Here is a 14,346-nt window from a genome sequence, read left to right as displayed (position 1 = left end):
TAATCTCTTCATTTGTTTCTTTGATGGCAGGATTTGACAGAAGCTTTACTGATGGCTATCATCAAGAAACTGAAGGCTGAGCAAACAACCCTTGATGGTAACTGTCTTCAGGCACTTTCTCGAGTTTATGTTGCAATCTGCCGACAACAAGGAGATCTTGAAAGAGCTCGCCTCCTTTCTTACAGTATCTTAAAGGAAGGTAAGTTTATGAATCCGAATTGCATAATCATGCTGATGTAAAATAAACTAATGGAACCTGTTATTCTGGATGCCCTAGTGCAATTGAAACTGATATTAATCTGATATCCTTCAATAAGTAAAAACTGTGCTTCTTAAATGCATTTTTTATTATTTTATGGGATGCAGGCATTGCTGGCTAGGCTGGCATTTATTGCTCATCCGCTTTGCCCTTGGGAAGACTGGTGAGCCACCTTCTTGAACTTCTGTAATCTGTGTTGTTCCAGGATTTTGACCCAACAGCAGTGAAAGAATAGCAATATAGTTCCAAGTTAGAGTTGTTATGACGTAACAGGTAATGTGTGCCAGGTGGACCAAATCCACAAGGGAAACTTGGCCACACTATTACAACGGTTTTGCAATTTGTATTTATTACAAAAAGATTTGTGCACTGAATTCAGAAGTAGTGCATCATCTAATACCTCTAATGATTTTAAAAATGAAATTAAAACATTTATTAACAAAAGAAAAGAATTCAAACACAGACATAAATTACAGTTACTTAATATTATAACAAATCCCAAAAATTCCTAATTAACCTGACTCCCAACCACACACCCCATTTATGGCAACAGTCCAAATAGATTTTAAATTTAAATAAGCAATCCAGCAAGGTTACCACAGCACCCACTTGATAGTGAAACTCCAAAGACTTTTCAACATAACTTTAGTTACTGGACACAGCAAACTCCTGCAAAAGTGGCCAGCGGCTTTTCCCAAGGCTGCTTTACATGGTGTACCTTTCAATGTGTTACATGGCCACCCCCTACATAGCCTTCCGTTCTTCTTTATATATGTTTCTCTTTCTTTAATGTGTAAAGTCCAAATGTTCTATATGTCTTTTGAAATTTACCTTTCCCATAATAAAATCTTTCATGTTATCAAAATAGCCTCTTCCCTTTTGAGAAAAACAAACACAATAACCTTGCCCTATTTATCTTGTGAGTTGTAAACACTCTACCATCCCTTCGAAAGTCAAACTACCCCTTCACTTATCTAAAAATGCAAGTTTCATTCACACCTTATCTGTGGAACCCTCATCCTAGCTTAACCATTAGCATTTCAAATGCCTTTTACACCTAACTTTTTTGATAATTTTAACCTTATCTGACTCTAATTCAATTAAATCTGTCACACAGACAGAACCATCTACACTCACAACCATAAACCTACCTTACAATATCCAACAATACTGTTATAAATATGATAGTTTCGTAACAGGGTGATGTGTGGATTGGAGGGGAACTTGCAGGTGGTGATATTCCCATTCACCTGATGCCCTTGTTCTTTGAGGTGGTAGAAACTGCAGATTTGGAAGGTGCTTCTGAAAAAGTCTTGATGGGTTTCTGCAATGTATCGTGTAGATGCATCTAGGAACCCATGATGTGCCCTGGGCCATTAGCAGCAGAATTGTTTTCCATCATAACCTGTGACTTCATGGTCCAACATATTCCTCACTCTATCATTACCATCAAGTCAGGGGTCCAACCTTAGTTCAATGAGGAGTGTAGGAGACCAAGCAAAGAGCAGCACCAGCCATACCTAAAAGCGAGATGCCAACCCAGTGAAGGTACAATACAGCGCTACATGCATGCTAAATGGAAACTGCATGATGTGCGCGTTCAGATACAGAGCCTTTAACTTTGTCCTTTTGCCATTTTTGCAACCCCTGGCCTTATCTGCTGTGTACTGTTAAGTTTGTGTGCTCCTGCCACACTTTGGAATTCATTACCCAAATCACTATCCTGCTCTATTAGCTCATTGTTTCCCTTTGATTTACCATATCTTCTTTCATACGATCCCTTCCCCCCACTATTTAGTTTAAAGCCCTCTGTACCACCCTAGTTATTCGACTTACCAGGACACTGGTCCCAGCATGGTTCAGATGAAGTCCATCTCAACAGTACAGCCCCCATGTTCCCCAGTATTGGTGCCAGTACCGCACGAATCAAAACCCATTTCTCCCACACCAATCTTTGTGCCACATGTCCATCTTTCTAATCTTATTTACCCGACGCCAATTTGCTTGTGGCTAAAGTAATAATCCAGAGATTATTACCTTTGTGGTTCTGATCTTTAATTTAGCCCCTAGCTGCTCATACTCCCTAAGAAGAACGTCTTTACTAGTCCTACCTATGTCGTTGGTACCTACGTGGACCATGACAACTGGATCCCCCCCCCCCCAGTGCAAATTCCTCTCCAGCCTTGAGCAAATGTCTCATACACTGGCATTGGGCCGACAACACAGCCTTCCAGACTCTCGCTGCTGGCTGAAAAAACTGTGTCTATCCCTCTGACTATAGTATCTCCTACTACCATTACTTTCCTATTTATTTACCCCCGACTTGAATGGTTTCCTACACCACAGTGCCATGGTTGTTTGCTCACCCACTTTGTAGCCCCTGCCTTCAGTCATACAAGCTGCAAAAACCTCAAACCTGGTGGGCAATTGCAAGAGCTGAGGCTCCTCCACTTCTACCTTCTGGATCCCCTTACTGCCTCACTCGCAGACACACACTCCTGTCACTGTCCACTGACCAAATGGGATGACCCTGTCCTAAAGGGTGTGACTGCCTTCTAGAACAAAGTTTCCCAGTAACTTTTGCCCTCCCTGATTCATCGCAGTGCCTGTAGCCCAGCCTCCAGCTCATTGACTCTAGCTACTTACTGCAGATGTGGTTGCCTTAGTTTGCACTGGCATCCACAAGTCCCCACATACTGCAGCTGCAACTCATCACCTGCCCTGCCAACCAAATTGTTAATTAATTTAATTTTCTTACAATTAATAAACTCTACTACTGTTAAGCTATACTACCACTAGTAAACCTTACTACAACTAATACAACCTTACAATTATTAATAAATTACCCGATGTTTCCCAGATGAGAAAAATACTCACCAACCAATCACTGAACTGTTTCCCTGTGATGTCACACTTGATTTTCTCAGAATGCGGTCGGTCTGTGACTGGCTGTTCTCCGTGCTCTTTTATATTGTGCCTCTACCACTGTCCTTACGTTCTTTTGCACCATGTTTTAGTAACTCTCCTCACACTTTTAAACTGTATTTCCGTCGCCCTCGTGCTTTCCTGCATCTCAGCTGCTCTCCTTATGCTCTTTTATCCTGGATCTCCACTGCTCTCCTCGCGCTCTTTTATACTGTGTCTTGGCCACGCTCCTCACACCCTTTTATACTTTATCCCCACTCCTCTTGCTCTTCTATACTGTGCTCTGCCGCTCTCCTTGCAGTATTTTATCTTGTGTCTCTGCCTCCCACCTCCCGCTCTTTTATCCTTGGTCTCGGTTGCTCTCATCAAGTTCTTTTATGCAAGGGCATTGCCTGGCAAGTAACATTCGTGTCACACAAGTGCCAGGCAATGACCATCTCCAACAAAAGAGAATCTGACCATTTTTCCTTGAGAGTCAACAGCATTACCATCGCTGAATGCCCCACCATTGACCAGAAACTTAACTATGCTGCTATATTAATACAGTGGCTTCAAGAGCAGCTTAAAGGCTGGGAGTTCTACAGTGAGTAGCTCACCTACTGTCTCTCCAAAGTCTGTGCAGCATCTACAAGGCACAAGTTGGGAGCATGATGGAATGCTCTCCACTTACCTGGATGAGTGCAGCTCAAGAAGTTCGACACCATCCAGGACAAAGCAGCCTGCTTGATTGGCACCCCATCCACCATCTTAAACATTCTTTCCCTTCACCAGTAGCATAAAGAGGCAGCAATTTGCCTCTACACCTTCGACAGCACTTTCTCAACATACAGCCTCTACCACCTAGAAGGCCAAAGGCAGGACACACATGGGAACAACACCATCTGAAAGTTTTACTCTGAGCCACACAACATCCTGACTTGAACTTGTACTGTCATTTCTTCACTGTTGCTGGTTAAAAATCCTGGAACTCCTCCCTCACAGCACTGTGGATGTACACAGTGCAGCAGCTCACCACCACTTTCTCAAAGGCAACTGGTTTTGGCAATCAATTTATGCTGGCCATGCCAGTGATACTTATCATTTAAAAAAATGATAATAGACACTGCATCCACAAACCACTGGCGCTTAATGAAGTGAATATTTAAAGTATGCCTATCAAGCACCAATTTTGAGCCCATTAATTCTATTTCCATTAACTAAGGCTTTAAGAGCTATTTTGAATACAGTTTTAATTTGTACTAACTATGTATTAACATAAGAGCATAAGAAATGGGAGCAAAAGTCGGCCATTCAGCCCTTTGAGCCCACTCCGTCATTCAGTGAGATCATGGCTAATCAATCATGGCTGAACTTCAACACCATTTTCTTGCACTATCCCCATATCCCTTGATGTTTTTAATATGTAGAAATCTATCAACCTCAGTCTTGAACATACTCAGTGACTGAGCCTTCACTGCCCTATGGGGCAGAGAATTCCAAAGATTCACAATCCTCTGCCTAAAGAAATTCCTCCTCAACTCGTCTTAAATGGCATGTCCTGTATTCTAGATAGAATAGGCCAGAGATTGTAAGAGCTTCATAATCATGACTCTCCTTTTGCACCCCTCCATCACCATTTTGTATTTGTAGGAATATTTATCAGCTGGCAGAAAGAAGGAAAGGGTTACGTTCAGTATGAAAAAATACTCTTTTTTGCAGCATCAACAGGAAAGTATATGGCCACTTTCTACCACCTCGTTTGAGCCATCGCATTTGAATATGTGTGTTGGGGGAAAGAAAAGATCTGAGAAGTGGTAGAATCCAGTCTTGGAAAAGCTTTTTATTGCACTATAGGATAATTACTAGAAATTCATCAGTAGGAAATTAGCGTACAGTATTTATTTTCTTTTCGCAAATAGAATTTTTTTTTCATTGCCTTAGTTTAGAACAACCAGCCACATTGCAGGACATGTCTTACGTTGGAGTGTTTAATATACTGACGGCTTGATATAGTGTTTTGGTACCTATGATTAAATTGCATTGAGTTTTACTTGACTATATCCCCTCGCCTCAACACTGTGGGGTTGTGACCCATCCTCAGACTGCCTGAAATATCAATACATATGTCTTGCCCCATAATTGATCAGATGTCAACTCCAATGCCGGTCTGCTGATCTTCCCTCTTTGCTGCTCAGCATGTGCCCTAAAATCCAAATCCCACTCGTGAACAACGAATGTCGAGAGCCCAAGTTTCCTACATTGCTGAGCCCCTGCAAATTCAAGCAAATGAACCTAGTGCAAACGCAGCAGCATAGCATAGCACTAACTGTTCAAACTCCCAGAATCACTCTGACTCTTCCTATACTGCATAGAGTCAGACAGGGGAGGATACTACATTGTACGCTGACAAGGTGCCGAATAATGGAGAGCAAGAGACTGGCAGACCAGCACTGAAGTCAAAATACGACATTGCGACAACATTGATGTTAGGTGAGATTCATAAACACTAAATATCTTTCCCTGTAATAAATACAAGCAGCCTACAAATGCAGATGAGTGAGTCTAGACCAGAAGCAGAAATTATGTATAATCAAAGACTTGATATTTTTAAGTTTTTGCCAGGTACCTCAGACTTTGATATATTGAGACTCCAGTATATTTCAAACAGTATCAGAAAGAATGTATACAGAACAAACATTCAATGTTTTTAATTCAACTGGAATTGTTCTGTTTTGTGTGGTGTGAAGCTGATGTCCAAAATTCTGCTTCTCCAAATGTCTTGTAGCACTGAACTTTGCTTGGTGTGTAATTCTATTATGTTTCATCTCATCTGAAAATACTCTTTTCATTGCAATTCTGCATGTGTCATATGTGTTCAGGTCATAGATTTTTACTGCCTTGCTCACAACATATACCAGTCTTTCTATTTGATAATGCTATTTTTCCAGACTTTCCAGATTCAAGCAAACTGTTGTTGCTCATCTTAAGTGTTTGGCAGAACATATTTTCTACGCAAGGACCAGTTAATAAAGCTATGCAAGCTGTTGCCAAGCAACGTGCCAAAGGAGATGTTCTGAATTGTTTGAATGCATACCTCAATTGGGAAAAGGTACAGTCTGTTTATTATATTTTCAATCTTAGTGCGTTGTGGAAGTCTTTATTTGATTCGCTATAAGTAGCCAGAATCTTTCACTTTTCACAGTAGCATTTTCCTTCTTTGTTTTTTAATAGGAGCAAAGATGTTGGCCAATAAATTTATCAATCAAGTAATTAGGCACATATTTTTAGTTTTGGTGCAAGGAACTAGAAGGTGATATCACATTAGCTGCAGGCTGTTGTTAAGCCATCATTTTGGTGCTTTCATTGTCAGCAGCGATATAAGTGTCATGTTATCTGCAACTTCCCGAATTTCACTTTATTTGTAAGACTAATCATCTTTGCAAAGATAGTATTGAAAGTAGAATTACAAATATTCCAGATCAGTCACCACAAGCATGGTAATTAAAAATGCAGAAGAAAAATAACAGACCTCTCACGGACACAAAAGCAAAATACTGCAGATTCTGGAAATTGGAAATAAAAGCAGAAATGCTGGAAACTCTTACCACGTCTGGCAGCATCTGTGGAGAGAGAAACAGAGTTAAAGTATCAGATCTGTGACTTTTTAATCAGAATCTGTCATGGCACTGCTCATTTGTAGTCAGGGGTCTGCAGCATATTTAACTGCTGATCTAACCTGCAGTGGTAGGAAAAGGCCAGTGTAGACAAATGCTGGTAATTGCACCTTTTTGTCACATATTGAAGTCAATCAGACAATAGTTGAAACTGCTTATAAATTTCTGGCTTCAGTAAGAATATTCCATCATGTAATGGTTGCCGTTTTCCCTTTGCAGTTCAAAAACAATTGTCTCACATCTGTAACAAATTGAGATGCTTTGAAGTGTGACAGATGTGTGCTGAATGCAAGATTTTTTTTACTGATATAAATCAATTTCCAACAGTATAAAATTACTGTCATGCCACAGTTGCTTATGCACATGGAATCGAGATTAAATGGACTCCTCAAATCAAGTGGAATTAAAGGCGAGCTGTCACACATGATTAGAAGAGTTTATGGGGACGGCTTTAGTACTATGGGGATGGTAGAGCAGCGTTGGTGGAGGGAGGAAATGATGCAGCGAAAGGGAAGGCAAGACTAAGTGGGAGGAGAAGGATGGGGAGGTTGTTTTTTTAATTTAAGGTTGCATTTTGCTCTCAGTATTGTGAGGGGTGCGAATACCGCTATTTTGTCTGGCTGCAATACATTGCAGGAAGGGGCTATTTATGGACAGGGTCACTGTTTCAAAAAGGGGTAGCTAATTTGTTGGAGATGAAATTTGTTGTCATTTTGGCCTAGGACTGGGATCCAATCTTAATGGGGTGAGAGATTGGCAGGTTAGAGTCGAATTTGTATTTTGGGAATGAGAGTGGGCCACAATTTGATCTGGTCAAGGCCCTACCTGGTCAGGTGGAAGAAACTTTGTTTAGGTGTAAGGGTGCCAACCCGGTTGGGGACATGTTCTGCTATCAGCTGAATGGAGGAGGAGGAATATCGAGGTCTCCATTACAGTCTGAGAGAGTTGGAGATATGGGAAGTAAGTTTGGAAGATTGTTTTGGCTTATATAACATCAGGAGTATTTCGTTAGAGGGATACAGGGGTATGTTTTCATGACTGAATATCTGCATTCCTGGAAAGTTTCAGGAATCGGTTAGCAGGATGTGAGGTCAAGGAAGGTGAGTTAAAGTTGGAGCGCTGGGTGTGATTCTGAGGAAACATTCTCTTCTGTGGCCACTATAGAGAGGGCTGTGAGAGCTGCAGTGTGGCTTCAGTTGAGTCCTATTTGAAACTACATTCAGGGTAACTTTATACTGAGGTACGTATGAAGGGGAAACTATGTTGAGACTGGCCAAAATCATTTTATATAAAGCTCATGCAGGAGTTGGAGCAGTGTCGCTGACTTTTTGTTGAGCGCCATAATCCCACATTTGTCAAAATCAAATGGGTAGGCAAGTCACAAATATTTGCCCAAAGACACATATAGCAGAAAGACTCCCAAAGATTGCAGGTGAATTATAACGTAATGTTGCACAGCCGGAGGCCATTTGGTCTCTGGCATTTGTGCTGATTCTTTGATAGAAGTATCCAAATAATCACACCCCTCTATCCCAATAGCTCTGCTTGCTTTTGTTCTCTTTGCATATTTATCCTCTCTCATTTGTTACTTGAGTGCTTCCATCATCCTTTCAGGCAGTGTATTCCAACTCACTGCATTTAACAAAAAAATCCTCATACCACCTCTGGTTCTTTTGCTGAACACCTTAAATCCGTGTCTTCTGCTTACCCACCCTCTGCCACTGGAAAAAAATTATCTTTATTTCTTTATTTAATCTGTCAAAACCATTCATGATTTTGTACATTTTGGTATCGAATCTCCTTTTACAACAATCCCAGCTTCTCCAGAATCTCCACATAACTGAAGTCCCTAGTCCCTGGTACCATTCTAGTAATTTCTTTTGCATCTTCTCCAATGCCTTGACATCCTTCCTAAAGTGTGGTGCTCAGAATCAAACATAATACACAGCCAAGGTCTAACCAGTATTTTATAAAGGTTTATAAAGGTTACTTTTGTGCTCTATTCATCAAACCAAGGATCCCATAGGTGTTCTTTTAACAGCCTTCTCTCAATTTATCTTGTCACCTTCAAAGATTTGTATACATAGTCCCCCGAGGTCTCTGTTCCTGCACCCCCTTTGAATTGTACCATTTAGTTCACCTTGCCTCCCTTATTCTTTCTATCAAATTGTATCACTTTGCAATTCTCTGGTAACAACAACTTGTGTTTATATAAAGCATTTAACATTGTAAAACAAACCAAGGCACTTCACAGGAGCATATCAAGCAAAATTAGAAACAAAGCAACATGAGAAATTATGGCAGATGATCAGAAGCCTGATCAAAGAGATGGGCCTTGAACGTTGTAAAGGAAGAAAGATGATGAGAGGCAGAGAGGTTCACGGAGGGAATTTCAGAGCACAAGGCCTTGGCAGTTAAAGGCACAGCAGTCAGTGATGGAATGCTTAAAATCAGGGATGTCCAAGAGGCCAGAAGTGGAACAATACAGTCATGTTGGAGGAGTCCATAAAGGCAAGAAATGGCAAGACCATGGATTCACGTGAAAACAAAGGTGAGGACTCCAAAATCAAGATGTTGTTCAACAGGGAGCCACAGTAGGTCAGCAAATAGTGATGGATGAAAGGAACTTGGTGCAAGTTAGGACATGGACAACAGAGTTTTGTATGACTTCAAGTCCACAGAGGGTAGAATGTGGGATGCTGGCCAGGAGTGTGTTGGAATAGTCAAGCATAGAGGTACAAATGGCATGAATGAGGGTTTCTGCAGCAGCTGAGCTGATGATACAAAGCTGGGTGGAAATGTAAGCTGTGAGGAGGACACACAGGCTGCAAAGAGATTAAGTGAGAGGCAAACAAATTGGCAGATGGTGTATAATGTGGGGTCATGTGAGTTTATTCATTTTGGGCATAACAATAGTAACGAATATTTTTTAAAAGGCGTCAGATTTGTAAATGTTGATGTTCAGAGAGTTTCGGGTACACTCATACAAGGAACAAAATTAGCGTGCAGGTACAGCAAGCAATTAGGAAAGCAAATGGTGGCCTTTATTGCAGGGGATTGGAGTACAGGAATAAAGAAATCTTACTAAAATTGGTATAGGGTTTTGGTGAGACCACACTTGAAATGCTGTGTGTAGTTTTCATCTCCAAATTTATGGAAGCATATACTTGCATTGGAGGCAGTACAGCGAAGGTTTGTTAAATTGATCCCTGGGATGAGAGGGTTGTCCTATGGCAAGAGGCAGAATAAATTGGGCCTGTATTCCCTGGAGTTTAGAAGAATGATAGGTGATCTCATTCATACATACAGGGCATGACAGGGTAGATACTGAAAGGCTGTTTCCAAAATGGCTGGAGAATCTGAAACATGGGCACAGTGTCAGGATAAAGGAATGATCATTTAGGACTGAGACGAGGAGAAATTTCTTCACTCATAGGGTTGTGAATCTTTGGAATTCTCTATCCCAGGTGGTTGTGGGTGCTCTATCATTGAATATATGTAAGATTTTTGGCCTCTCGGGAAATTAAGGAATATGGTAAACAGGCAGAAAAGTGGAGTGAAGACCATGATCACATTGAATGACAGAGTAGGCTCGAAAGACCACATGGTCTACTCCTGCTCCTATCTCCTATTCTTGTGACAGGGATGGAGCCGGACAATACCAGCAAGATGAAAATAGGCAGCTTTGGTGATAAAAAGAAAAAAAAAGTTTGCATTTATAGTACCTTTAATGACCACCGAATGTCTCTCTATAGCCAGTGGAGCACTTTTGAAATGCAGTCATGTTGTAATGTAGAAAATGCAACAGCCAATTTGCACACAGCAAGCTCCCACGTAAAACAATGTGATAATGACCGGATAATCTGCTTTTATAATGTTGATTGAGGCATAAATATTAGCATATAAACATTGGCAATAACTACACTGCTCCTCTTCAAAATAATTCCATGGGATTTTTTATGTTCACCAGAGAGAGCAGGCGTCTTGTGCGAAAGACAGAACCTCCAAGAGAACTGCATTCCTCCATTGTTGTACTGGAGTGCCTGCCTTGATTTTTATGCTTAAGTCCTGGAGTGGGACTTGAACCTGGAACCTTTGACTTAGAGGCAAGAGTGCTACCAACTAAGCCACAGCTGATTGCACAGATACTTGGTTGGAAGCTGACCTTGAATATGACAGAGGCTGCAGTATGATTCAGCCTGTCTGTTGCCAGAGGAATGGATAAAGTCGCTGGTTAGATAATAATGTCTGTGCTTAAGGGAAAATATCTGCTCATCCAGTATTGGATGTCGGACAGATATGTCCAAATTTGACGTGCCACCTTGTTTGCAACTTTGTCTGTGTCCTCCTGAAGTCTTTCTACTAAATTTTTACTACATTTCTGAACTTGGTATCATCTGTAAACTTTGAAGATATTCTATGTATACCCTAGTCCAGGTCATTAACGTATATCAAAAAGAGCAGTGATCCTACTACTGACCACTGATGACCGCAGCTCCAGTCTGAAAAACAATTGTTCATCACTACTGTCTACTTTCTGTCCCTTAGCTAATGTTGTTTCTGTGGTGCAACTGACTCTTTAATCCCATGAGTTGTTATATTGCTAATAAGTTTATTGCGTGGCACTTTGTCAAATGCCTTTTGAAAGTCCATATACATGAACATCAGCTTCACTACCCTCATCATTGTTTCTTCAAAGAATGTGAGCAGGTGAACCAAACATAATTTGCTTTTAACAAATCCATGCTGAATTTCATTTATTAGCTCATACTTTTCTAAATGACAATTATTTGTGCTGCACATTATTGCCTCTAAAAGTTTCCTCATTATTGATGTTAAGTTAATTGGCCTGTAGTTGCCAGGCTTATGCATCCCTTTTTCAAACAGGAGTGTAACATTCGCAATCCTCTGATTCTCTGCACCATCCCTATATCCAAAGAGATTTTGGCCCGAGCCCCCACAAAGTCAACCCTTACCCCATCCCCCCCTCATCAGTAACCTGGGATGCATGCCATCTGAACCAGGTGACTTTTCCACTTTGAGGACTGCCAATCTTTTAAATGCCAACTTTTACATTATTTTTATCCTACCCAATATCAATGTCACTACTGCCCCTTTCTTTATTGCCACATTGGCAACACCCTCATCTCTAGTGAAGATAGGTGCAAAGTACTCATGTCGTACTTCAGGTTTGATAAGGTATCCTTTTTTGGTCTCGAATTGGCCCCACCTTTCCTTTGTGTACCTAATTGAGCCTAATTTGCTTATAAAAGACTTTCGGGTTTGCTTTATGTTACCCATTAATCTGTTCTCATACTCTGTTTTTGTCACTTTTATTCCTTTTAAGATCTCCTCTTTACTTTTTATATTTAGTTTTGCTTTCTACTGTAATATAAACCTTACAATATCATAAGCCTCTTTTTTCTGATTCATTTTAATCTGTGTATCTTTAGTTATCCAGGGAGCTTTAGCTTTGGATTCCCTCATAGAAATGTCCAAACCATCTCTTCTTTGAAGGCCTCCCATTGTTTGTTTACTGTTTTGACTCCCAATTTTTAATTCAAATTCAACAGAGCCAGATACTTTTTTAGTTGGCCCTCCTCCAGTTAAATATTTTTATAATTGATTGTACCTTGGCCTTTTCTATAACTATTCTAAATCTGACAATATTATGATCACTCTTCCCCCAAATGTGCTTCCATTAAAGCATGCTGCACTTGTCCTACTTCATTTCCCAGAATTATAACCAACACTGCTTCCTTACTTGCTGGGATAGAAATATACTGTTCAAGAAAACTCTCTTGTACACATTTCAGGAATTCCTTTTTACCCTTCCTTCATATAGTTACAGTATCAGCCTTTAATAATTAAAACAAAGGGGAGCCATAGTTGACATTTAGATATCATCACATCAGAGAGTGAAAATGTTACCTAATCTGTTTACCTGAATTCAATCCCTATTTCCAGAGGTGAAAACATATTGAGTTATCCACTGCTCGCCAATTTCTGTAGAGTTCATTGATGAAGCTGTATCTTCAAAATACTGGAAATGTTTAATTTTTAATATTTTATTATTTGATTTTCAGAATCCACCTCTAGATGTTAGCTCTTTGGTTTCAAGTTTCCTTATAGCAATGCAGCAGAGTCCTAAAGTGAGATTCCAAATAAGTAATGAATACGGAATGGATTTTAATGGAGATATGTGGGAGCTGATTTATGCTATAGATCTGCTGTGTTCTCAACAGCCATGGACATGGACACACAACTGCTTCATAAGGTACTTTACAGATAGCTTAGACTAATGAGCTCCAAGACATGAAAAATAAACAGAATACTATTGATTTCAAATAACCATATAACTATTTTAAGTGAATCTAACATACGCATAGATTTTGGTACTTGATTAAATCAAAGTGATTTACATAGCAATCATTATATTTTCCAAGTTGATATCAGTATACAACCCACCAGCTCCTACCAGGGCTCTAATTGCTATGAAAAGGCAAAGACGACATGGTACAGCTTGCTCCATGGCTCAGCTTATAATTGAGCCGAACAGTTAGCTGCTTGCGGTTAGGTACTACGGTTATCGTCAGCACCCCAGGCTTGGACAGGATAAAAATAAGTCAGGGTTCATACTTATGATTGCTATTCAGTGACATTTGCTGGACAGTACATGTATTTGGATATCCGTGGTCACTTGGGTGACAACTGAGCATTTTGAAGCCTTCAGAGGTGTAAACAGCACAAGTCAGTTTAAATAATAATTTTAATGTTTTGTCAGCATTTTCAAGGTTTCAGTCACATAGCAGCATCAAATTGAGAACTGTATTATCTGAAATGCATCCATAACATTGCCTTGCTTGTCAGCCTGGAAATCCATAATTCTATAGGGTCCTCCAGAAACCATGACAGTTTTGTTTTAATAATTGTTCATATTTATAATTTAAAATGGCTGCTCAATTCAAATTTGTGGCTAACAGCCAACCTCTCAGATAACCATAAGGAAATCAACAGCAGCTGGTTGGGCACACTGCTGCAAAATTTCCCTTTGCATGATATAACTAAGAGCATCCATTTTACTTCCAGTTCAGTGAAATGGCAAACGTGTAAGAAGTTTAAGTGCTTTTCTTTGATAGTATTTCCCTATATAATGCTATTTATATTTTTGTTGGAAAGTTTATAGTGTGCATTTTTCCGTCCTTGATAGTGGTTGATTTCTCTGTTATGGTTTTCCTTTCAGGAAGGAGGTCTGGCCTGTGATGGATAAGTGGATGAAACACAGAAAAGGACAGAATAGTATTCTATGCATTCGGGATGTCACAGTTGCAGGCATCATGAGACTTATTGGTAATTAACTTGACTGTATTTAACTTAGTTGAAGATCCTGCTAATCATGTAGTACTCCAAATACATCTCCTGCACCTCATTATAAGTTTTGCCACATATGCCTTTTGCTTTTTAAACCCTTGCTTTTATGGCAAAATGTTTAAATGAAAGCAAACCTTC

The 14,346-nt window shown here is 40.1% G+C and overlaps 1 protein-coding gene across 1 annotated transcript in view; it reads left to right on the top strand.

Moving 5' to 3' along the window:
* The window catches only part of ice1 (KIAA0947-like (H. sapiens)), a 152,251-nt gene that overhangs the window by 121,062 nt on the left and 16,843 nt on the right, over positions 1-14,346 (top strand). Inside the window, exons 14-17 of the mRNA XM_041183929.1 lie at positions 31-199; positions 6,112-6,272; positions 12,924-13,114; positions 14,081-14,187. Of these exons, the coding sequence (XP_041039863.1) occupies positions 31-199; positions 6,112-6,272; positions 12,924-13,114; positions 14,081-14,187 (628 nt within the window). The remainder of the gene's footprint in view (positions 1-30; positions 200-6,111; positions 6,273-12,923; positions 13,115-14,080; positions 14,188-14,346) is intronic.

Source organism: Carcharodon carcharias, chromosome 3 (assembly GCF_017639515.1).
Source record: "Carcharodon carcharias isolate sCarCar2 chromosome 3, sCarCar2.pri, whole genome shotgun sequence".
Taxonomy (NCBI): Eukaryota; Metazoa; Chordata; class Chondrichthyes; order Lamniformes; family Lamnidae; genus Carcharodon; species Carcharodon carcharias.
The sequence above is the reverse complement of the archived record's forward strand: the minus strand, read 5'-3'. Positions and strand labels throughout refer to the sequence as shown.